General features: G+C 38.1%; 1 protein-coding gene across 3 annotated transcripts in view; it reads left to right on the plus strand.

The window, feature by feature from the left end:
• The first annotated feature begins 432 nt into the window (after positions 1-432).
• Positions 433-25,930, plus strand: part of Dnajc10 (DnaJ heat shock protein family (Hsp40) member C10) — a 42,731-nt gene continuing 17,233 nt past the window's right edge. For 2 of the 3 annotated variants that reach the window (XM_039104498.2, XM_063283280.1), the window contains exons 1-13: positions 433-3,245; positions 4,586-4,936; positions 6,270-6,432; positions 8,257-8,307; positions 12,315-12,397; positions 12,647-12,778; positions 13,258-13,351; positions 14,277-14,354; positions 15,713-15,756; positions 19,938-20,075; positions 22,168-22,257; positions 23,489-23,602; positions 25,223-25,337. In XM_039104498.2, coding sequence (XP_038960426.1) covers positions 4,733-4,936; positions 6,270-6,432; positions 8,257-8,307; positions 12,315-12,397; positions 12,647-12,778; positions 13,258-13,351; positions 14,277-14,354; positions 15,713-15,756; positions 19,938-20,075; positions 22,168-22,257; positions 23,489-23,602; positions 25,223-25,337 — 1,306 coding nt within the window. In that variant the 5' untranslated portion in view covers positions 433-3,245; positions 4,586-4,732. The remainder of the gene's footprint in view (positions 3,246-4,585; positions 4,937-6,269; positions 6,433-8,256; positions 8,308-12,314; positions 12,398-12,646; positions 12,779-13,257; positions 13,352-14,276; positions 14,355-15,712; positions 15,757-19,937; positions 20,076-22,167; positions 22,258-23,488; positions 23,603-25,222; positions 25,338-25,930) is intronic. The other variant, NM_001106486.2, reaches the window with a different exon arrangement.

Consider the following 25,930-nt stretch of genomic DNA (forward strand, 5'->3'; position numbering starts at 1 on the left):
TGCCAAAGCAGGAGGAGTCCTGAATGACCCTAGAACAATCTACTGTATACTAAAACATCTAAGCTTAAAGAATGGTGAGATTGGGGCTGGAGAGATGGCTCAGTGGTTAAGAGCACTGACTGCTCTTCCAGAGGTCCAGAGTTCAATTCCCAGCAACCACATGGTGGCTCACAACCATCTTGTAATGGGATCTGATGCCCTCTTCTGGTGTGTCTGAAGACAGCTACAGTGTACTTATATATAATAATAAATAAATAAATCTTGTTTAAAAATGGTGAGATTGGCAAGATAACACAAAAACCAATTTTTAAGAGTTTCAATTGGCCAGATATAAAACTACTTAAATTTCTAAATAAAGGAGAGTAACGGGTTTTATTAGCTTCATAAAACAGGAATCCATGAATCTTTAAGGATATAATGGATAAATTGAAAGCTTAACAAGAAGAATTTATTTCTCCAAGTAGCTCCCCACAAAGGACATCTTATTAAATAAAAACAATGTAATTTTACATGGGAAAAATCACATAAATCTTCATAATCAAGTTATCTAACACTACCAATAATGGGAGAAATAAAATTTTGAGACATTCTGACAAGATAGTGAGAATATAATGCCATTTGATACATGTCTGTCAAATGTACACACCAAAATTGAGTCATGAAGAATCTTCAGTCAAATAAAAATAGGAAGGAATCTATAACATAACTGGCCTGTATTCTATACAAGCTTAAGACCTTGAAATATAGGAAAATCTGGGAAAACATTCCTCATTAAGGAAGTCTAAAACACTATTGTGCTAAAAAGATAAAAAAAAAATAACTCCTTACTAGAACCTTCTACTGGGAAGTCTTACTGATAATTGGAAAAAACGGAACCTGACATTTGTGGACTAGACATTGATAATGTGTTGACAGTAACTTCCTGGTTTCTAAGGTTGTTCTTATAAAAGAAAGCATCCCATCTATGAAAAAATACACACTAGTTTTGGGAGGTCATGGGAGAAGTCAACTTACTTCCAAACTATCGAGAAAAAACATTTTTTGTACTACACGTTTAATTCCTTGTAACTTTGAGATCATTTTCAAATTAAGCAAAGTCATCTTTACATAAAACATTTTTCATCACTTAAAACTCTTCTTCAGCTTCCCATTGGAAAAGGGAGTGTGTTTTTAATTTATTTTTAAAGATTCATTTATTTTTATGTGCACAGGTGTTCTGCCTACTTGTCTGTGAAAGAGTAGTGCTAGATCCTCTGGAACTGCAGTTACAGACAGTTGTGGGCTGCCATGTAGGTGTTAGGAATTGAACTCAGGGAAGAACAGCCAGTAATCTTAACCACTGAGCCATACAAGGTCTTAAAATGAGCTTTAAGCCGAGGGATGGTCCTGTCTACTTTTTGGTTTGCTGCGGCCTGTGTTCTTTTTGTTTGTTTGTTTGTTTTTTTGTTTCACTATGTATTTTTCCTTCCTAATTACAGATAGTTTTGAATAACTAACAACAGGTTGATGTCCTTCCATTATCCAATTTCTTGAGGGCAGTTAGTGTTGGTATCAGGAATTACTTTCACCTCCAGCAGCCACACCATTTGGTAACTGTTGCCATAGCAACAGCCATACATCCCCAGTATTCCTTTGGCTTAACTCTCCAACCTGGGAGCAGTTACATCTTATTCCAAATAAAAGGCAGACATCTTCTGCCCTTTCTTTCTTTTCTTTTCTCTTCTTTCTCTCATCCTTCCCCTTGTATCATTCTCCCATTAAATCTCTCCATGTGGAACAGTGTTGGCTTGGTGTGCTTTATCCGAGCGCAGGTCGATATTTAAACAACAGTTAGTCTTTGCTCACGTTACCCACCAGGATGTATCCCAGGGAAGAGAAAATGGTTTGCATAGTGTTTTCAATTACTTGCCGCATGCTGCCTGTGTCTGTGTTCTCCCTGCTCTCCCTTTCCTAAGCATGTCTTCTTTGTGTCCTCCCTTCAGGGGTTGCAAATGATGTAAGACGGAGCTGCAGTTCCTCACAATAAAGCTTTAAGAAGCTTCCCTATCATCTAAAAGATAAAGTCGAAGTGTATTCACAATAGTAGCAAAAAATTACCATTGGCTTCCACTTGATTCTTCAGTTCTGTTTTGCTTTTAGATTTATTCTGAGCAATTTTGGTTCCCTGTGCCATAGTGAACGAGGCTGCTTAAGTGTCAATCTCATTTTCCTCAATATTTAGTTGCCCATTTATTTATCCATTTTGAAATCTGTACAGTAATCAGCAGTCTCTCCGGAGAGTATTTGTAGGACTGAGTTAAGGCATGTGTACTTCGGCCAGTTCCTGGTACAGGTTAACAGCTGCTACTTCAGGCTGTTTGATATTTTTGCCTTTGTTCGTTATACTTCCGTTTCTTACAATATGTTGATTTAGCAACCGGTCCTACAGCCATAAAATTATTAACTGATATCTGGTTTAGTACCCAAAGACTCATTACCAGTCTCTATGTATTTTAAATTACGACCATCAGGTTCCCTCGTTTCCTCTTCCAGGGACTTTTAATTGTGTCTACTTCAATGGTCAAAGTGTCATGACTCAAAAAAAAAAAAATGCAGCTTCTGTATCAAATTCAGTAAAGGAGAGGAGAAATGATTAGAAGGCGGATTCACAAGCCCAGAAATCCTGTAGAACGCTTCATGTTTGTTGATACGCAGAAGCTGTAAATAATTTTATTTCTAGGAAGGTTTTATTATTATTCTGTCCAGTCCCTTGCAAACGGGGTCAATTCAGGCGAGTTCTCCACTTTCTGCCAAATCTGCCCTTTCAAGGATACCCACCCTTTAACCAAACCTCTGGAGAGGACTCGCAAACCGGATCTCTCCACCCGGGTTTTCCCGTCGCCCTGGCAACGGGACCGGAAAGGGCGGGCTTCACACCCCTTCTTCCGCCAGCGGTTGACGACGGCCGCAAAATGTCTGTGGGCCGCGCTGCGGGATTCTTTTCTATCTCTGGCTAGGAGCGGGACCGGCAGCCGCACAGAAGGCCACGTCAGCCTAAGCGGTCCCACCCGTCCCACCCGGCTGGCCGCTGTCTGGCCTTTTCCTAGCCCCCTCCCGCCTTTCCCACAATGCCCCGCGTCAGGCCCCGCCCACCGGCGCGACGGGAGCGGCAGAATTGCAGCTGCGCGCGTTCGCAGTAGGCGTCCGGTCCTGCCGGCTCCGGGGCTAGGCGGCCTAAGGATGGGACAGTAGCTGAAGACGCCGAGGTGGGCGCGGGCCGGGCCCCACGCACCGCGGGGACATCAGGGAGAGAAGGCGCTAGATAGACCGCATCCCACCGCCTCGGTGCCCCATTGTACCGGGTTCTGACTGCCCGCTTCTGCTCTCCCTTTCTTACTCGGGTTCTCTCTCCCTGGTCCGATCTGTGACCTCTGACGCACCCTCGCCAGCCCGGTTCCCTCTGTCTTTCGCCTCTCCTCCATCCCGCTCTGGAGCGATGGCAGCATCCATCATTAACATTGAGTTTACCTGCAGCCTCACTGGCCCCGGTCTGTTCAGTTATTCCCAGGCTGCCTGAGAAACCCACCCTAAGCCTAGGGACACCTTATCCCAAAGTGCTCATTGAGATTTGTTCTTCATTTGTTTTCCTTCCTGATGGTTGTCAGTCTGGATATTTCTGTTTTTTTCTTTCCGTATATTTTACAAAGGTATTTGTAGGGCTGGGGAGGGGGGATGAAAAGGGGGAGGTAGAAGTGAGATGAGGCCTGTTCCCAGGTAAGGAGGGATACTTAGAAACATATCTGGACTTAAATGAAAAAAGTTAAAACTGAGAATGTTAGGGAAGTTAGATCTTTTTTTTTTTTCCCTCAAAGCATTTTAAGATATCAAAGAGTACTAGTTTAGCTGTAAGGTTAATGCTAGGGTTTTACCCTCAAGCGTGCCTGGTTCTTCTCGTCTTTGTTTTCCTATTTTTTGCTTACTCCAGACAGCTTTGCAGTGAAATTGCTCTGATTTGCAATTCTTCTTCCTTTTTTACTATAAAATAACTAATCTTGGTGCTAACACTTTAGGAAACTTGTGACTTTTTTACGTTATCTATCTTTATACTGATGTTCTTAAACAATTACGTGAAAGGTACAACCCTCTTGGAGAAGCTTCATGCTTCCTTTTAGTTCCTTCAAAGGCTTTCTCTGCAAATGAGATTAGATTTAAAAAGGGAAATTGAACAGCTTTCCAGGCCTGGAAGAGACTGAAAGGGAAGGGGAATTAGAGAAGGGTAACTTGCTGGGAGAAGAAGGAAATACTGCTGATTCTTATCCTGGTAGTATCTTATTGACCAGAGCCTTTCTGTCTCTGTCTGTCTCTCTCCCTCTGTGTGTGTGTGTGTGTGTGTGTGTGTGTGTGTGTGTGTGTGTGTTTATTGTAAGCTAGGTAGCTATCTACTACTAATTACCAATATAGAGGCAAGGATCCTGGAGAATAGGTGTTCAAAGCCAGTCACAGAGACCTTCAGTGCAGACTGTATTCCTGACCGTGTCACTTGGCAAATCCCGTTATAAATGTTCAGGTTGAAAAGTATTTTAACTGCCTGGTTTGCTCTCTCTAGGTTAACATTTCTGAGCTGTGTTCTGAGATGCTTGATTGACCCTTGAAGTAATGTGGACAGAGATTCTCACGTGTGTTTATTATAACCACCGGACCCAGCCTTGTATCTTAATGTTCACATAAGTCAGAGCTTGCATAAGAGAAGAGAATGGGAGTCTGGTTAAACAGAGATGAATTTATCAGAGACGTGAAGCGGATAAGTCTCTGTCTTCTAGTACTGTATGTGGTTATCGTGGTGGGCACGGATCAGAATTTTTACAGTTTACTTGGAGTGTCTAAAACTGCAAGCAGCAGAGAAATAAGACAAGCCTTTAAGAAATTAGCACTGAAGTTACATCCTGATAAAAACCCGGTAGGTAAAATTTCTCTTTTAAATACCTGATTACTTTGCCATATCTCTATTTTAATTATTTTTAAATGAGCATTTGATATGCTTACGCATAATGCCTAAAATTATGATTGGAAACTGTAGATATAATTCAGAAGTAGAGCCTAGCATGCACAAGGCTTAGGGGTCTGATCCCCACCACCTAAAACTAGTAATTCATCTGTCAAAGTAAAACCAGGAGAAGCAAAGCACAGTGATTTCTGTCGGTATCAAATTCGGTTACCTCTTCTCTGTAAGCTGATTCCCAGCAGTAGAGGCTCTCACCCCAAGGCCTATCTGTGAAGCGGTGCTCACACTAGAGTGAGTGAAGAACACTAAAGTGAGTGAAGAACAATAGAGACAAATCTGCCCTCAGGACTCATGTCCTGCAGATGTGACAACAGTAGCTAGTTACAGTGTGCTTTAACTTTCACTCTTTTGTGAAAGTTAAACTTTTGACTTACAAACTTATAAATGAAAACTTGAGAGCTCCAAATGGATTTCTAGTTGTAAATATTTGATTGTGTACCACGAATCTTTAAAAACAGATTAATTTTCAATGTTATGGAATTTAAGGGTTTTTTTTTCATTAATTTTTACCTTGTCATATGAAAGGACATGGAGATAATTTTTGAAGTAGAAATTTATAAATGAAATTATTTTGTTCAATTACATAATAATTACATTATAAACTCTTAGTTAATTATCTTTCCCAGACATCTATCTGTACTATATTAAAAGATCTGTATTATATTTAAAGATTTGTTCTTGTTGTTGTTTTACAAGTTTTGTCTTAAAATTTCCAAGTGTGATTTCCAGAAGCCAATTCTGGGAAACAGTAAAAAAGTAACATTTTTCAGTCCAGTTTTGAATTTTGTTGGTATTATTTCTTATTTAATAAACTGTTGCATTGAAAAACACATTTTATGTTGAGTCTCAACTGGGAACATCACCATTGTTACAGAAGTAACACATTTTGGAGTTAGCCTTCCAGGGGTTAGTTTTTTTCTTAGTTACAGTTTTTTTTCAGCATTTTCTACAAGATAATTATTGATCTTTACCCATTGATCTTATTTGGATACTTTATATAGAAATGAGAAACTGTGTTGCCAGAGCTGTCAAGCTTTTCCCGTTTTGAAAATCTGCTTCCTTAGAAGGACTTCCTTATTTCATCTTGATGATTCATGTTCTTTTTTCCCGCCCTGTGTTTTCTGCTGGTGTCTAGAATTCAGGAATCTCTGGGATCAATTAAAGCTATTTTGCTAAAAGGATTCAAATTGTGCATTTGAAGTAACTATAGCATCTCATTTTTTAACAGAATAACCCAAATGCACATGGTGATTTTTTAAAAATAAATAGAGCATATGAAGTACTCAAAGATGAAGATCTGCGGAAAAAGTATGACAAATACGGAGAAAAGGGCCTGGAAGATAATCAGGGAGGCCAGTACGAGAGCTGGAGCTACTACCGCTACGACTTCGGTAAGGCGGCATCACTCCTGCGCTCTGCACTGTCTCCCCTCACCTGTGCGGTAAGGCGGCATCACTCCTGCGCTCGGTGCTGTCTCCCTCACCTGAGCAGGACTTGACGCTCTGCACCTCCAAGCTGTCTCCCGGCCTGAAGCTTTTTTTTTTCTGGAGCTGGGGACCAAACCCAGGGCCTTTCACTTGCTAGGCAAGCGCTCTACCACTGACCTAAATCCCCAACCGAAGCTTTTCTTAATATGAGAAAAAGAAAGATTATTTTTGTTCTGCTATTTAGTTTATGTATTTCATGTATGTTTCTCTGATGAGTGTTTTCTAATATACTCTGAAGTTGAACTGAAAAGGAAGTGGGTTGGTATTCAGAAATTACTGTACGTAGATGAGAGTACATTGGTCAGATTATACTTAATATTCTTATGTATGGTTCCTGTTAATTTAGCAGTGTTTTGTGCTGTATGTTGCATTAGAAGTTAACTATTGAAGCTTTTCAAAACTTTGAAGAAGATTACATGTTCCAAGAAAGCTAAACTTTTTTAAGTATAATGGCAGCTTGTCTGGTAGAAGCCTTGTCCTCCTTTGTGGCTCCATTGTTGATCATGATTTTACATGGTGACAAGAATAAACAAAAAAGCAAGAGGAGAGGGGGGCACAAAGGAAAGAAGGGAAGGCGGAAGAAAAGATAGAGGTGTGGTCACAGAACCAGTGTTTCCTGTCGTCACTAGTTAGCTTCCAATGCAGGTAAGACCTGACGTGCTTTTATATCAGAATAAAGAAAATAGATTAAATTCTTATCTGCAGTTTACTCAAGACTTGATTTGCTTTTGAGAATATTTAAATATATTACCTACTGACTTTCTCCAGCTAGACCTGGTTTGCTACTTAAATAAAAGTTTATTGGAATACACTTCTACTTATTTGTTATATATGATCTATGACTTCTATAAGACTATAAGGGTAGAATTGAATGTTTAAATTAAAAACAAAAAACACCACAGAAACTTTGTCCTATAATGTCCTATAAAGTTCAAAATATTTATTTACAAGTGACCTCTGTAGAAAAAAAAAATGTGCTATTTGTACTTTATACCCATTGTTAATGTTACTTGGATATTAGGTAGTAATGAGGACTTTTCTCACATTGAGTTGAGCCACAGTAAATAAATTTATACTTACTACTAAGTATCTGCTTCTGCAGATTGTATAGGCATAGGATTTTAAGCAATATCACGTATTTTAAAGTGATACCCTAGATTAAATAGCATGTCATCTTGAGGAGAAGTTAGGTGAACGGTACATAAGAATTTGTGCTGTTTTTGCAATTTCTTTTTTAAAGGTTTATTTATTTATTTTTATGTATATGGGCCCACTGTCACGATCTTCAGACACACCGCAAGGGGGCATCGGATCCCATTACAGGTGCTGTGAGCCACCATGAAGTTGCTGGGAATTGAACTCAGGTTCTTTGGAAGAGCAGCCAGTCTTCTTAATCTCTAAGCCAACACTCCAGCCTGTTTTTACAACTTCTAATGAGTTTGTGGTTATTTTTAAAAGTAGCAAAACAAAGCAGGTGTTTCATATGGGATTGGAGAAGGTGATTGGGATCCTAATCCCTCCCTGTGGAGAAGTGCTCTCAGCCAGAGTCCTCGGTGGTTGTACTTGCCATTGCCTTTTCTCTCAATTGATGTGTAGTTTTCAAGTTTGAAATTCAGTGTAACTATCTGATTTTTTCGTATAGCTAAGGCAAGAGTGAATAATCTTTTATGTAGTGATTTGTTACAATGAAGTTTTAATTTTATGATTTTTATCCACTTTTAAAATTAGGTATTTACGATGATGATCCTGAGATCATAACATTAGAAAGAAGAGAATTTGGTAAGTTTATAGACTTTCTGAAAATACATTTATCTCTTACCCAAAACTCACAGGTCTAAATGTAATCAGCAGTTAGAAGAATATGACCTACATGATCCATTAAACTTTTCAGTGTTTCGAAATAAAAGCACCAGCATAGGGCTAGAGCAGCAATTCTCAGCCCGGGCGTAACAACATTTTTACAGGGGTCGCCTAAACCCATCTGTATATCAGATATCCACATAATTCACAGCAGCAACGAAAGAATTAAAATAATTGTATGGTTGGGAGTCACCACAGCATGAAAGATTGAAGGATGAGGAAGACCTACTGGCTAAAGAGCTCGCTCGGGGGTTAAGGGCCTTCTGCTCTTGCAGAGGACCTGGATCCAATTCCTAGCACCCACATGGTGTCTCAACCATTGCTAACTATAGTTTCAAGGATTTCAATGCTTTGCAGAACTATCACATACATCAAATAAAATTTTAAAAACTTTAATACTTCTTAGCCAGTACTTAGCAAGATGCCTAAATATGAATATCAAAAAATAAAAATAATGCACAGTTCAGGTTTAGATTCTAGATTATTCTAAGTTATTTTGTTGTAAACTTGCAACAACAAAAAAAGTGCTATTTCAGAACTTTTGATTCTTACCTTTTACATAAGTGGTTATTGTGGAAGAGGTTGAGTGTTCTATGTGATGGGTGGTAAAATGTCCTACTCTCTGCTCATCAAACTTTAGACCCTTCTGTACAGCTGTATGATCTTTTCTGCCTTGTGTGTGTTGTGTGTGTGCCTGGTGTGTATCTATGTATGTGTGTGTGTTCTATGTTTATGTGTGCCTGGTATGTATATATGTATGTGTGTATTCTATGTTTATATATGCCTGGTGTGTGTGTGGGTGTGTGTGTGTGTGTGTGCGTGTGCGCGCGCACATGTACATGCATGCACATGGGTTTGGGTTTGTGTGTCTGGAATTGACCCTAGAGCCTCAAGCACGCTAGGCAAGTACTCTACTTCTTCTGTTCTACTTCAAAATGAGTTGTACCCAGGAGAATTCCAGTTCTAGTTTGCTATATTATAATCATACTTAACTCTAAAACAAAATGCTAGTTACAAAAATATATATGTGTTTTGTGTTATTATAAAAGGTGTACAGTTATTAGATTTTTAAGTAGAGTTCCTTCTAAGCAAAGATTGTCTCTTTTACTTTTTTATTATAGGTAAATTCTAATTTAAAGTGTGGCTAACTATTTAATATGGTGCCATTTATAAATTATATATATATGAATATTTCAACATTTTTCCTACAAAAGAAATGGGAGAACTCAATTTGTTGCCAGATAAAACTAATACCTGTATCACACTGTATGTGGTTATGAGGCTCTGTAACTTTTTCTATGTGGTTCTTAGTCTGACTCATCTCATCTATAAGTGTTACCTTGTGGATCATTTGTGGTAAGGAAACAGGAGATCGCATATAGAATTAGAGGAACTGATCCAGACCTGCAACTGACTGCTCTGTGAGACCACCAAGAATCAGACTTTACTAAGATTTATATTGCAAATGAATTTATAATTTTTCAGATGTCACTGCCTCCTAATTAGGTCACTTAGAACCCCAAATGATAATTTTAAATTCAGCCATGAAACCCTAGAGATAATTCAGTGATAGTTAACTAATACTAGCTCTGTTCCTCACGTCAGTAGATTGTGTTAAGGTGATCCTGACATTTTAGTTCAAGAAGTGGAGAGAAGATGACAAATGTGGGTTATAGAGACTATTCCATGTTTCCTATTGGTTTGAGTTATTTAATCTTTCAATAAATAGAATTGTTTTTTAAATGATGTGTGTATTCTTAGTGACTTCTGGGATGTCCCCAGTACTCTCAAATCAGTTCTATTTAGATAGAACAGAAATGGTCACATGCTGTGCTGTGGTCATGCCCTAGTTCATCTCTACTTGCAGAACCCTTCCTCAGTCCCATTAAGTCCTTTTATACTTCTGGCTGATTAGTCCATTGAAATCTCACCCTTTCTTGCCCCTCGGGCATCTCTTCTAGCATTGGCCAGTACTGGCTGAGTTCCTCTGACCCATGTATTGACATTGGATTCCCTTACTATACCTGCCTCAGGCCTTCAACATAGGTCTTTATTTTGTCCCGTTTCCAGTTGTTAGTACTGAGAAAAGTATCCTAAATCACACAGTTCACTTTTACCAGGAAAGGAACCCCCAGATGTCCGACGTGAGTCCAGTGGAGATAGTAGTGTTCGTCAGCTCTTGATTTCAAACCCGTCAGGCTCTTTCCTTCTGTGAGGAGTCCTAGTTTCCGTTAAGCATAAGCATGTTATCTTTTTCTCTGTCACAGTCCAACAGTACATCGGTTGTGATCAAGTTCTAGGCCAAGTAAGGCCACAGTTCAGCATCCTTTTGAAGATGGCTCAAGAAAGAGGAACTTAATATAGTGCTATATTTTCTGTACTAGTAGAAGCTATGGTACAGATATTATTAGATATTCTGGCTTTGCGATTTTAAAAAATATGCATTTTTAAATATTCTTGTTCTGTTTTCAGTTACTGAGTTAATATAGAAGCATTTCATTGTACTATTTTACTATACTTTTTTTTTTAAACCTTTCTTTTTTTTTTTTTTTTTTTTGGTTCTTTTTTTTTTTTCGGAGCTGGGGACCGAACCCAGGGCCTTGCGCTTCCTAGGCAAGCGCTCTACCACTGAGCTAAATTCCCAGGCCCTATTTTACTATACTTTTAAAAATATTTTTAGCCCAGCACAATGGTCAATCCTGTGGGCCCAGCTTCTTAGGAAGCTGAGGCAGAAGGACTAAGTTCCTGCCCAGATTAGACAGCATAGCAAAACTATATTTGTTTCTAAATCTAAGTAAATAAATGAAAGTGTATTTTTCATCTTACTACTCCATAGGCCGTGAGAACTGAGGAAGTACTTATTGCCAGGATTAGAAGTGTTTCTGACTCAGGGATACACACAGCAGTAGATGCTCTTTCTCGTGTATTTATAATTCATAGGGTGATCTCTTTCTATTGAGGTTTTCATTAACTCTGGTGAAGACTTTCCCTAAATTAATACCAGTTGCTGGTCTAAGCCAACATAACATTTGTTGAGATCATCTAAGTAGTTTAACACATCTTCAACTTTGCTAAAGAATGACTGAGGAAAGTCCTGTTATGCACTCTCACCTGCAATGTGTAGATGAACTGTTTATCCACAGAAATGCCTTGCCACTGAAATGTGTTTCTGCGTGGTTTCAACTAACCAGTCAGCTAAGCAAAATAAGCATGGTACATATTTCCTAAGAGTTAGGATTTATGAACATTTTATTTTAATGTTTATTCAAATCACTGACAGCTTACTTGAGTATTAAATGCTATGAAGACTCTTAAAGCAAATCACCCTCACATTTTTTCTGGATACTAGAGTGATCCTTGCTTAAAATCGTAAGGTTTGTCATCATCATGTCATTCTATAGTTCTATGCCACTGGCTAGGTATTACATGTTGCTCAAATCTATGTTAGGAAAAATATGTACTGATATTTTAAGATGCGGAATTCTTTACCTTGCATTCTTCAGTAACATGCTTTCAAAGGTAAAGATCTTATTTAGGAAAAGGATTTAATTTTATCACTGTAATCTTTACTCTGTTATACAGGTCACTAGCACACACCATTCATTTCAGTACTCCCAGCCAGAGGCAGGAGGATCCCTGTGAGTTCAAGTCAAGCCTGGTCTTTATAGCAAGTTCTAGGCTACCAGGGTTATACAGTAAGACCCTGCCTACAAGGCTGCTACTCATTCAAGTATAGACTTAGGAGAGGTTTGTAAAAGTTACATGGCCTTGATGTTTGAAAAAAATACTACTAGGGAAACCACAGAAATAAGGGCAGTGTGGACTATTTAGGACTGATTTTGTTTTTCATTCTGATCTTAGCAAAATGGTCTGTGATTGAAATATGCTGTAACCCTCAGTAAACCGTATGGCTTATGTGCTTTCAGATGCTGCTGTCAACTCGGGAGAACTGTGGTTTGTAAACTTTTACTCCCCGGGATGTTCGCATTGCCATGATTTAGCCCCCACTGTACGTATGTTTAATGTCCAGCTATTAAAGCCTTTTTCCTAGTTGATGTATTATTTGTGCTTCCTTTTTCTCTTATTGTAGTATGTTGGAAGTTATTTTGTATTAGTAACTGACTATGAAATCACTATCAAATACTTTTCCCATATATTTTATTTAGTAAAACTCTCCTCCTTTAAAATTATATAAAGTGAGGTATGTTCTAGAGAAGAAACATTACCGAGAAACACTTGTTTTCTTTTTCTATTATAGTGGAGAGAATTTGCTAAAGAAGTGGATGGATTGCTTCGAATCGGAGCTGTCAACTGTGGTGATGACCGGATGCTTTGCCGAATGAAAGGAGTCAACAGTTACCCCAGCCTCTTCATCTTTAGGTCTGGAATGGTAAGGGATGTCTGTGTTTTTAAGATTTGTGAAACTTTATAACCAGCTAAATACTAGAGAAAACAATATGTAAACTTTTAGTCTGTTTTCTGCTTTTTCTTCTTTTAGGAGCTAATTTATAATAAACTTTTTTTATTACTTTATGAAACTTTTTAAGGACCATCAGTTCCTGTCATAGAGGTTATTTAATGCGCATACCATGTTTTATGGTTTGTGATGTATTTTAGGCACTGTCTCGTGGGATAGAAAGCTCTAATCTCTTCCCCAATTTCCGTTGATGAAACTGAAGCTAAAATTGTTACAAATGGTACAAAAGAGTATTCTGTATGGTCTGTACTGTCAAAGCTCTCTTAAGTATTATTTGTAAATACACTGTAATTTAAAAATAGAACTTCCTGCATTATTCAGAATCTTAAGTACAGGTATTTGGTAGACTTTCGCAATGAAAGAGTTAAAGATGTTTTTATGAAAACCAACAGGCTGCAGTGAAGTACAACGGGGATAGGTCAAAGGAGAGCTTAGTGAGCTTCGCCATGCAGCACGTCAGGACCACAGTGACAGAGCTGTCAACAGGTGAGGTGTTCCTAACCGTGGGGTTTTCTGTGATGTTTTGAAATCAGTGCTTTGAATTTACAATGCTAGTTGTACAATAGGGTCACGGTAATGCTGTTTTGAAGTATCTTTATCTGTGCTTCCTAGAAAGGAAGTGTGTCACCGCTCAGGTTCCTGATGACTTATACTTGAACAGGCTGGTTGGGTTTACATAAGGACTACTGCAGATCAGGCGTAGAGGGCTGTGAGCTGGAGGAAATGGCATCCTTAAAACAGCTGACTCAGCAGTGAGGCAGCGCCTGCTTCCACGGCCACTGGCAAAAAGTTCATTTAAAGTTCAAAACCATTTCCAGTGGTAGATTTTAATTCACCAAGTGATTTTAGATTGTCTATTTGAAGTGTCCATGAGACACTTGCTAGCTAGAAGAATGTCTTACTCATTTGGCACCAGCTGTGGTTTAGGAACTGTTCTGCACTGTGTTTGCCGGGAGAGCATGCGAGCCCACTTCACTTCAGCAAGCAAGATGCTAGTAAGCAGCTGAAATGCAGTCCGGTGACTCACGCTTAGAAACTATCGTAAAGGATATGGAGTAAGCCAGGGTTGGAAAAGAAAGGCTACAATATACTTCCTTAGAGAAAACATAACTAGTGTCCCATTGCATTGAGTAGGAAAGCCTCAGAGAACACTGGGTGTTTGGAAATTGTCAATTCTTTCCAAATCTAATGGAGAGCAATGGAATGCAGTGACCGTGTGTGGAAGAACTGCTGGCCAATAGACAGGCAAAGCGAAGGTTAAAAGGGACTTTTCTTATGTTTGAATTTTCTTAGTAATTGTTGTCTTAAAAATAGTAATATTTAGAGGGGACTGGAAGTAGTTAAGTTTGGAAAGAAAGAAATACCAATTTGGAAGAGTTAGATGTACTCATAAATTTTACTTTCTTTAAAGGAAATTTTGTTAATGCCATAGAAACTGCCTTTGCTGCTGGTATTGGCTGGCTGATCACATTCTGTTTTAAAGGAGAAGGTAATTTTGTCTTTTTGTTAGAATAAAAACACTAACATCTAAATTTAGAGGATAATTTATGCTGCCGAACTTGATTTTTATTATGTCAGTAATCAGTTATTTCAAAGTATAATTTAAGCTTCAGAAGCATTTACTTAATAAATGTGTCTTTACACATAACAATGAAATTAGTAATATGTAAATGTATCTTTATAACTTCCTGTTTAGTGGACGGGTTTTTCAGCCTAGTTATTCTCAGGATGCATTGTACCTCAAATAGCCAAAGATAAACTGGGCACTGTCCAAAGTAATTAATTGTATCAGCTACAATTGCTTCCAAAATAGTTTTTAGAAATTTAGATTCTGAAAGTTACATATATAAAATTGTGTCTGCCTCATTATTGATAATAGATAGTCTCATTTCTAAGGGTCTTTGTGAGTTGTTTAAAATTCAGTGTCCTGCATACCACACGAGTAAGATCAGTGAACAGTAGTTCCAAATATTACAAAACAGCCCCATTGTTAGTACTTTTTGCGTCTGATCCCAATGTGTGCATTCTTCTTACTCATCACCTTTTTACTTTTGTGTCCATTGCTGGGGATATATTGTTTTACGACTAAAAAAAGCCATTCACCCATCCAAGACCTATGTTAGGAAAACATGGCCTTGAAACCCAGGGGTTCTCAACCTTCCTAGTGCTGTGACTATTTAAGTTCCTTGTGTCTTGGTGATTCCAACCATACAATTAGTTCTTGCTACTCATAACTTTAACTTTACTACTGTTATGAATGGTAATGTAAATATCTGATATGCAAGATGTCTGACAGGTCACAACCCACAGGTTGAGAACCACCAGTCTAGCCAGTGCCAAATGCTGGTTCTTCTGTCTACACATGAGCTTTTGAAGCATTCTAACATGTTATCATTCATCTCTAGCCTCTGACATGCCACAGTTCCCTATCTTCCAAATCTTACCTCATTATGTCCTCTTCATATTTAACAACATATTATATATATGCCTGTTAAGATTAAAATTTATTGTATTATGAGGATTCTATATATACCTTTTCAAATGTTTCCAGTACATTCTTTCAGGTCATGAGGGGTTTTTTTGGCCAAAAGAGATGTGCTGAGAGAGTAAGCCCTTAGAGAAGTAGTGGCTGCTCTTCTGTGTGGCTGGAAATCCTGAGGCATTCCAGGGAGGGAATGAAAGATTGTATGAGAGACAGAGGCAGACTGCTTGATGACCGCAGTCTGCTTGCTGGGCCTGTCAGCCTTTACCAAGGCAGCTCAGTTACCTGCCCTAGAAACATGTGGTTGTTCAGGGGAAGCATCCTAATTAAAACTAAAATAGCCTCATAAATTTTCTTCCCTTCAGATTGTTTGACACCACAGACACGACTCCGGCTTAGTGGCATGTTGGTAAGCATCCATCCTTTTGGTTAAACTGGAACATGTAAAAGTGTAACTAGAAATTGACACCAAGCATCTTTACAGTTTCATGATCACTTTATCCTACTCATATGTGATCTTATTTTTTGATAGATGATTAGCTCTGCATCTTTCTAAATGTTAGCTATGCTCAGTCACTGTTAACAAGCTCACCTCTCTAAGTCTCCCATGTTTATTATTGTCTATGAATTAATCCAGTTATATGCTAACATTTTTGTTATTTCCAAACCTTAGATTTTGTTGTCTTAGTTTTTAGCCTGTTGTAAGTAGCCTTCTCCGTACTCCCTATATTGTGCTGTAAATTATTCTTATCCTTTTAGTAATACTAAAGCTCCCACTGTGGTCTGGGAGACTGTCAGTTGTAAAAGCTGGAAAAGTATATAATACTGATACTGACATTGACTGGGTGTGATTTTTAGACATAGTAGATCAAATTTGTGAAGTTCGCACCTGACTCATTTCTGTACTGTTTAACTTGATAGATGGACATATTAAAACAACTAAAATTGATTTTAATATGTATTACATATATCTATTACATATGTGTATGCATGTATGTAGGATAGTCATCTGTTATTTAAAGATTAAGGATAATGTACTAAGGAATATATTAGGCAATTTCATCATTGTAAGGCATCATAGATTTTACTAAGACAAGCCTAGCGTGTTTAGAGTGCCTAAAACCTAGCTCTTATAGGATAGCCCATTGCTTCTAGGCTATAAAACTCTGTAGCATCTTACAATGCTGGAAATATAGGAGGGGACAGCACATTACTAAGTATGTGTGTATAAACACAGAATATGATAAAAATGTAGTGTGAAAACTAAGAATTGGTGGACCTCTACAAAGCATGTACCATGGATGGTATTTTTGTGATTGCAGGTTGCTCTTGGGGAATGAGTGGTGAGCTGCTGTGCAGGCCTGAGCCCACATTATTACTGTAGTCTTTATATACATTATACACTTGGGCCACACCAAGTTTGTGAATGCATGTTTTTTTCTTCAGTAATTATCTTAGTTAACTAAAGGGCTCCTGCTCCTGCTGAGGGACTGGGTCATCTATACCATCTCCTACAGGATGAAATCTAAAGGCAGCAGCTTTTTCCTAACTCTCTAGCTCCCAAATAACTCAGAGACCTGTTGATTTGTTCAACAATCTTTAAGCACAATAGCTGAGATATCTGCTCTCTAGCTACTTGCCAGCCACAGGCCTCAAGTTACTTGCATTTAGTCTCTCCTGTGCTCCCTCTGCTGTAGCTGTCTGTGACTGCTCCTCATTCATGACCTCATGGTGACTATATTCTTCTTCCTCTACTTCGTGGCTCTTCTGAACCTTGGCCTGCCTAGTGGCCAACTCCCTTCTCTCTGGCTCTGCGCCCTACCCCTGAGATTGGAATTCCAGTCTTCCTCTCCCTTCTGACCAGTTTTTTATTAACCAATCAGAGACAATTGGGGAGCATTCGTTACATCACATTACTACAGAAGATTCTTCAATATTCATGACAAGGCCCATGTCCAGACTGGGACTCTAACTAGATCTCAGGGCATAGAAATCAGCATCTGAATATACAGTGCACAAGACCAATCAAACCCCAACAGTCTCCCATCTCCATCTCCTGTCCCACTGGTGGGTCTTGATTGACAGTAGTATGCAGGGAATCACTCTTATGAAAGCAGTAATACCCTTTTGGGTATTATGTCTATGACAGTCCATTAATTGTATTCCTGTATTCATCATAGATTTACTTTTAAGTAGATAATAATATGCCATGAGCATCCTTCTCTTTTAATGGAAGCCATTTGTGGTAAGTGTCCACATTTTTTTTTTAACAGAGTTTATTAAAGTCTATAGAAAGTTTGGCAAAAACTTTGACTGAATTGAAGGTTTCTGTTTTTTTCTTCCACATTTTCCTTTTATCAGCTGCAAATTCTTTAAGCTGTAGAATTGCTGTTCCCTTGCAGTCTTCCAGGATGACTGTCAGTACCATGAGGACTTATGCGTACATGGCTGTTCTTTGTTAGAGGCAACACGATCATTATAACCATTTGATAGCCGTTTGTATATTTGGGTGTTTCCTTAAAAAATGGCTTTGGCTAATATTAAAATCACAAACAATGTATTTGTTTCCATATTTCACTTTGAAATTAGGCTATTGCTCTTTCAAGATTATTTTAAAATCAGTTAAGGATCTTAAAAAAAAAAAAATGCCAAAAGCACATCTAGATCAGTTAGAGTAAACTATTTGAAGGCGAGGTGTGAACATCAGTGTCTTTGACTGGTTTGATTGTTATAACCTTTGGTCATCAGAAGAGCTACTGGCCTCTACATGTCCTCCATGGAACTCTGTAGTTTTAGCGTCAGGGATGTACTGTCCTTGAAACCCTGTTGGAAACGCTTGTCTTTCTCTCCCTTTCAAAGAGATTTTCACCTTTTCAAGTAGGTCTTAATGCATTAGTACATAGCTGTTTGACAGTCTTAGGTGATTTCATGACATTCATTTGGTGCCTGCATAGCTTTGGTGTTTACTAATACTTTCTAGTGTTTCTTTTTCTTGATTTTCTCGACTTTAAAGCTTTTCATGTTTTACCTGTTTTCTACTTGTTTGATATTTTATTTAGTTTTATGCTTTATTTACTTCTTTCTGTCTTCTTAGGGTTCAATTTGTTCTAAAATTGTTGAAATAGATAAATCATTAATAGGCCTCATTTTCTAATATTTAGACTATAAATTACCACAAATTACAGCTTTAACACATACCAAATTTTATTACATAGTATTTTTATTATCAATTGAAATAATTTCTAACTTTATCATAGACTATTTAGTACTATGCTTAATGTCTACAAATTTTTTGAAGCTTCACGTTATTTTTGGCTATGTTAAATGAACATGGTTTTAGTATATTTAAGCGACATTGAGATGTGTTTATGGCCTAATACCTACTTTTATAAATATTCGTGCACCTCTATAAGATGAACTGAGGTGCATGTGTGTGTGAATGAAGTTATCATCAAGTCTAGATTTACCTTTCCTTGTAAGAGTATCATACCTCCTACTAATACTGTGGACTTTGCTACGTCTCCCTTTTGTTTTGCTAAGTTTTTCTTATGTTTTGAGTCTTATAAGAATACAAATTTGAATTGTTGACTTTCTTTGTAACTTGTATACCATAAGGTTACAAGTGTCTAACATCCATTTTCTTAGACAAGGTAGGAGACCTTGAGTGTAAATTCTTTCCTTACCTCTTACAACTTTGCTGCCATCTGCGTTCGTCGTAGGTGGGTTTCCATAAGTCTTCCATGTAGTAAATTAAGCATAGTTTTACATGTATGTGTATCAGGACTTGGTGCTGGTGATGAATCCAGGGTTTGGAGTATGCTGGATAGATCCCCAGTCCAAGTAAATTGTGTATCTTACGTGTACAATTTAAGTTTTACTTACAGATGCTCACATATAATTCCATCTGCTTTTAAGGTATTTATCACTAATTTGCTGGTTTTGTTACCACATAGGTACAATTTTCTTGCTTTGCTTTTACATTATTGGACTTTGTGAGCCTGTAGGTTAATTTTTTTCAACTTGTTAGCCATTATTTCAATTGTTGCTTATTTCCTGTTCTTTTGTCTTCCTGGACTCCCATAGATGTTATTCTATGTTTTGTCAGCTTGACTAGTCTAGAAAGTTTCTTGACATTTCAAGAAATGTCTTTTCATGTAGGATTTTGGTGCTCATTACAGGAGCTCAGCCAGCAACAAGTGAGCACTGTCACTGTGCTGATTTATTACCTCATATCGGCGCAGAGAGCACCGAGGAGCTTCATGATCATGGAAGGGCAGTTGTAGTGTAGCTCCATACACAAGTCACGGTTTAGGCTTTTTATATCTGAGACAATTGAACAGCCTAGTTTTAAATAACAGTGTCGAATGTAGTTCTTGTAGGTATGCACAAAAAATGCAAAAGTAGATGTTTATTATAGTAGGTGTTTGATATTGAGGAAACTACATTTTATTGTCTGAGGCTATAGAAGAGAGGACTGTTTTTGAAGTGGTAACGTAATGGAAAAGCTGAGTTTTAAGTAAAGGCAAGTCTCAGAGAGCTTTTTCTTGTCCTTACATCACGGCATTTTCCCTTCCTCCCACTTTCCCTAAGGATGGCCTTGTTAACGTGGGATGGGTGGACTGTGACACACAGGACAGCCTCTGCAAGAGCCTGGACGCCACAGCCAGCACTACTGCCTATTTCCCTCCTGGAGCCACTTTGAATAACAAAGAAAAATCCAGTGTTTTGGTACGTATGACTTTAAGGGAATTCCTTTGGGTACAGTTGGACACAAGCACATACTGGAAGGTGGAGCAGTAACGTTTCATGAACGATGTAGAAGGAAATTAATCAGTTTATACCATTTGATTATGGGGCATTTCATGACTTGGCATAGTTTCTAGGTGTTTCTTATTTAGTTTAAAAAATACATTTTAGGGATTGTTTTCAAAGCAGCATTTACATAACCTTTCAGACTGTTACATTTCGAAATGACAGAAATGGAGCACATTTTCATTGCTTTCATGTAACTGTAGTCTTCATGTGTAATCTGTATCGTCAGATGTGGCTGGGACTGGGATAGCCTGTTTTTCTTTTTAGTGTTCCTCCCATCCATTCTTTCCCCCAGTTGCTCCCCTGCCCTCACACCCTCGAGAGCTCTCTAATGCCTCTTGCCGTAATTTGCTTACGTGTGACGCCATTGTCTTCTCCTGCATTGTTGTAATACTTACTACAAGCGTGAGCTTATTTGCTGCTAAATGCTGAGCACATGGCATGTATGTGTATGGTCCCTGTAATGTCACATACGTACACATAGATGTTTGCGTATGTACATATAGGTTCCAGCAATATGGAAAATGAAATGGATATGTACAGATATGATTTTTTTATAAATAGGATCATATAGTGAAGAGTTTTTAATCACTGTATCAGAAAACGGTTTTATTATATTTGTAGTATTTTAATTATTCATTTATACATTAATTTATTTTAAAATGTCCATTCTTTTAGAAGTAATTGCTAAATGTAACTACTGGCTATGGCATACTTATTTAATGCTCCTCTTTGGGACATATTTGTGTATTTCCTGGTTATAAGCAGTGTTGTACGCTTGCATATTCATCTTGTGTATTTCTTCGGTTATCTGTTTGAAATGAGGCAGTTGTGGCAGTTTCCCCACTTCATATTATCAGGTTACAGAGCCAACTCCCTAGCCAAGAAATTATTTCCTATAGCCATATTTGTGCCTCAATTATTTATTATAAAAGCACATTTAAGAAACTGAGAAAAAAAATGTGAGTTTTTGCTCGTGGTGTTAAGAGTTACATTTCTATTCATTGTTTATTTGCATGCCTAGCACTAGTACAGTGTAGATCTCATGACAGTTCTGCAGGTTTGAGGGAAGTCTAGTAAGTTAAGTAATATTTGAATTTTTTAACATAAATGGTTTATAGCTATGAAGATATATACTAAATCCTATGGTTAATAGCCTATACGTTTTCTTGCTGCATTTTTTATAGTAGCATATGCTTCATGTAAGGACAGCACAGAGTCCTAGTATGCTGAGGATAAAATACAGGCAGTAAAAGTATATCTGATGGGAGGTGTGCTTCTTCTGAGCATTGGTGTTTTCAGACATGTTTGAAGAAATATTTGTCTATGTATTTTACTCTTAAAAACCCCACCTATATGATTTGGTTTCTGAAAACACAATCATTTTTCAGCTCTCAGTCCTTATAGATAGAAATACTGTAATATCAGAAACGTTCTAATATTAAACATCCTGCGAGATTGTATAGCATGGGCATTGTGTAAAATATGGCTGAAACTGAAATTAAGCAAGTGTATTTTCCTAATGACTTAGAATTCACTTCACATTACAGAGAGGATTAAAACGGAAAGGTTCACTTACTGAATTAACATCTCATAATTCTTTTACATCCTTATTTATATACAAAGCATAGGGGGCTGGCAAGATGTTTCAATAAAGATGCTGGCTTGCACAAGCCTGGTGACCTGAGTTGCTGAGTGGAGCCCACATAAAGGCAGTAGAACACAGCCGGCTCCATGATGTCCTCTGACCCCTCTGTGCATGTGTGGTATGCATGTATGCACATGCACACTAACAGACTTTTTAAATTAAAAAAAAACAAGTCCAGTTATACAGTATTTTTAGTAATTATCAAAATATGCTGTACTTTTAAAGTAGAATAATTTGAAAAAGCACTTAACGTACATGATTGTTTTCTTAAAGCTTACTCTGTAAAAATTGAAATAAGATGTCAAATATACTAAATGAGTATTTACTTAAAAAGTTTACAGTGTGGTTTCCTTGTTCTAGTTTCTTAATTCTCTGGATGCTAAGGAAATATACATGGAAATCATACATAATCTTCCAGACTTTGAACTTCTTTCAGCAAATAAACTAGAGGTAATGTTTTCACAATAAGTGTTGGTAACATTGCATGTCTTAATATTTTCGCTATATTTGGTTTATTGCTAGAAAGACTCACATAGTACTTTCAAAGTTCTATATTTTAGTTAGTTCTGGGTTCAGTTCTGATTACTGATGTTTCTAATTAAAAAGATCTCAGTGTCCTGAGTCTGAGCTCCAGAAAGGGCCAGAAAGGCAAGGTGCATTTAACAGAGCAACCTTGGTCTGATTTCAGCTCTACTTTCTTCTTTTTTTTTTTTTTTTTTTAATTATATTTCTTTACTTACATTTTAAACGTTATTCCCCTTCCCGGTCTCCTGTCCATAAGTCCCCATTCCCCCTTCTCCCCCATATGGGTATTCCCCCCATACATCCCCTTATTACCCCCCCATATTCCCCTGCGCTGGAGGTCCAACCTTGGCAGGACCAAGAGCTTTCCCTTCCCCTGGTGCCTCACAAGGCTATACTCTGCTACATATGCAGTTGGAGCCCTGGGTCAGTCATGTATAGTCTTTCGGTAGTGGTTTAGTCCTTGGAAGCTCTGGCATTGTTGTTCTTATGGGGTTGCAAGCTCCTTTAACTCTTTCAATACTTCCTCTAATTCCCCCCAAGGGGATCCTGTTCTCAGTTCAGTGGTTTGCTGCTAGCATTGACCTCTATATTGGACATGATCTGGATGTTTCTCTCAGGAGAGATCTATATCCGGTCCCTTTCAGCATGCATTTTCTAGCTTCATCAATCTTATCTAGTTTTTGTGGCTGTATATATATATATGGGCTACTTTCTTCTTATACAGCTTCGCTCTGGGATTTTGGGAGCATCTTCTCATAGTATTACAAATGAGCAGTTAGTAGTAGTCAGTCACATGATTCTGTTCATCGTTTAACTCTGGATTTCATATTTTTACAAAATATATTATTTAGCCTAAAAAGAAATCTGACTTCTCCACCCCTACCTCAAATATTAAAGTTATATTATTTTCTTAAACCACCGCTGCATTAACAACCATTGCGTTGTTTTTATAACTCAGTGGCCCACCTCTTATCATGTGCTTTACGTAGCATTATTATTAGTGACTGCAAAATAAGAGTATAGCTGATTTTAAATTTAGCTGAGACTTGAACTAATGGATAGGGTGACTAAACTTTATTTTGTCTAAGAAATAAACATTAGATCTTTAGAATTATAGTCATACTTGCTGATACTGTGTTTTCTGTCTCACTTCAAGGATCGTTTGGCACATCATCGCTGGCTTGTATTTTTTCATTTTGGAAAAAATGAAAATGCAAATGATCCTGAATTGAAAAAACTGAAAACTCTACTTAAAAATGAACATATTCAAGTAAGGGAAAAAAAACTATACTTTGTGTAACTAGTGTGCCTCCTACTTATCTGTTATTTGTCAGTATGGCTGAAGTTTGTCAACTTTTTTTCTTTTCAAAACCAACTGTAATGTCTGGAGATATATTTGGTTAGTTAGCATGCATGGGGCTCTAAATATGATTTCCCAGTAGTGTATAAACCTGCCAGTAGCACAAATTTGAAATCCCTGTGGAAGCAGTTGGATCAGAAGTTCAGTGTCCTCCTCAACTCCTTAGGGGCCAGCCTGAACCACATAACACTCGGTGGTCCTTGAAGACATGTTTAGCTTTCCTATTGCTATCCTGTGGTACGTAGACTCACTGCAGTAGGCTTTGTCCCTGGCTTTTGGTCTGTTAGTTAATATTTTCATTTACTTCGTTTCAGGGAACCAGGGCCTGGCAGTAGCACTGCCTGTCCTGGAGCTTATCCCTCCTCACTCCTGACTTGGAGGCTGGGCCCGCATGCCCAGTTTCAGAGCATTTCCACTTCCCTATACATTTCTTAAGAGACCCATTGATTATTTTGTTTGTTCTCCGTTGTTTGACTTGATTTCCACTTTTATTTCATGTAGTCTTAGTTGATGGATGTGATTTTAGTTGTTTTAGTTGATATTTGCTTGTGACTTACATGGTTTGTTGTAGTGCTCTTATAAAGGATACTTCTTAGTAGCACCCACTAAGTCACAATGGTTGTGAATATAGTCCTACATACATAAGTGGATGTGGAAGCTAGAAGTCAACCTGTGTCCTCTTCAGTCACTGCCGACCTAATTTCTGAAGTGGTATCCCTCACTGAACCTCAAGTTTGCTGGTTGAGGTAGGCCGGCTGGCCTGCATGCCCCAGCAGTCCCCTTCCCTGCCTTTCCATCACGGAGATTATGGGTGCAAATTACTGTGCTCAGATCATGGGAGTATAATATAATTACATTATTTCTTTTCTTTTTCTTTCCTCCCTCCAAACATTCCCATATGCTCCTCCTTGCTGTTTTTCAAACTCATGGCCCCTGTGTTGTTTCTAACGCGACTACTGGTTACTGAACTCGGGTGCACATGGTTGCATAGCAAGCAGTTTCCTGCAAGAGCTACTTCTTGGGCCCCTGAATGTTAATGGCTTCAGGTCTCTACTCTCTCCAATCCTGGCTCATTCCCCTTCCTGCCCAGATGTTTGTCCATCCAATTGTTATTCTTTAATGACTCTTAGCTCAAATGCTGTACCCCTCTCCCTTAGTTTATCATTTGCTTGTGTTACTCATGCTATTTTCTCTGACACTGGGAACATCATCCTTTTTCATCATTTTTGAAGTGCCCCGGTTGTAAAGTTACCTTTGCTTTGCCACAGAATGTAGTAGCCCCTACATTCTTTTCAAGAATATATTTATTAAGAAGTTCACATTTTCTTAGAAATTTCCTGAGGCTTCTGAACTCTTTAGGGAGCATTCTTTATTGAGTTCAATATTAAATGTAAAGGAACCATCTCTGTTCCCTTCATTTTATAACCTATTGACTTCTAGTAATAAACATACCATTTGGGAATACTTATCTTGGTGAGTATTTGAAAGTATACAAAGTGCTTCTGTTTAATTCAGTGTTCTTCTCTTCAGGTTGGAAGGTTTGACTGCTCTTCTGCACCAGGCATCTGCTCTGATCTTTATGTTTTCCAGTCTTGTCTAGCAGTGTTTAAAGGACAAGGAACCAAAGAATATGAAATTCATCACGGTAAGTCTGTTAGTGACTTTTCTCTTGCTGTTATCAAACACCATGACCAGGGCACCTTTGGGAGGAGGGTTTATGGTTCCAGAGGAATAGAGTCCTCGTCACTGCAGGTAACAGCAACGGCAGGCATGGCGACAGGAGCGGCGGAGAGCTCACATCTTGTACTTCCAGCAGGAAACAGTACAAACTGAGATTAGCATGAGGCTTTGAACTCTCCTGGTCCATGCCAGTGGCACATTTCCTCCAAGAAGGTCACATTCCTAAGCCCCACTAAAGAGCACAACCAACTGGGGACGACCATCCATGACAGTGAAAGTAGGAAAAATTACAGAAATTCATCTTGACTCAAACAGAAATACTTAACTGTGGTTTTTATTTTGTGGACACAATTATTGTCAAAAATTTATTCCCACTAACAAATATAGGGAGAGACACTTTTAATTATATATAGACATTTTATTATGCTTATTCTTCTTATAAAAATCTTGTTTAACATTTTTGATAACTATTTTAGCAAAAATCCAAGGGTGACACATCACTGTGTGGGAATTAGCTTATCGTCAAAGCAAGCAGCCCCTGCGAGTTCTATCACCATA

This window comes from Rattus norvegicus, chromosome 3, assembly GCF_036323735.1.
Source record: "Rattus norvegicus strain BN/NHsdMcwi chromosome 3, GRCr8, whole genome shotgun sequence".
Lineage (NCBI taxonomy): Eukaryota > Metazoa > Chordata > Mammalia > Rodentia > Muridae > Rattus > Rattus norvegicus.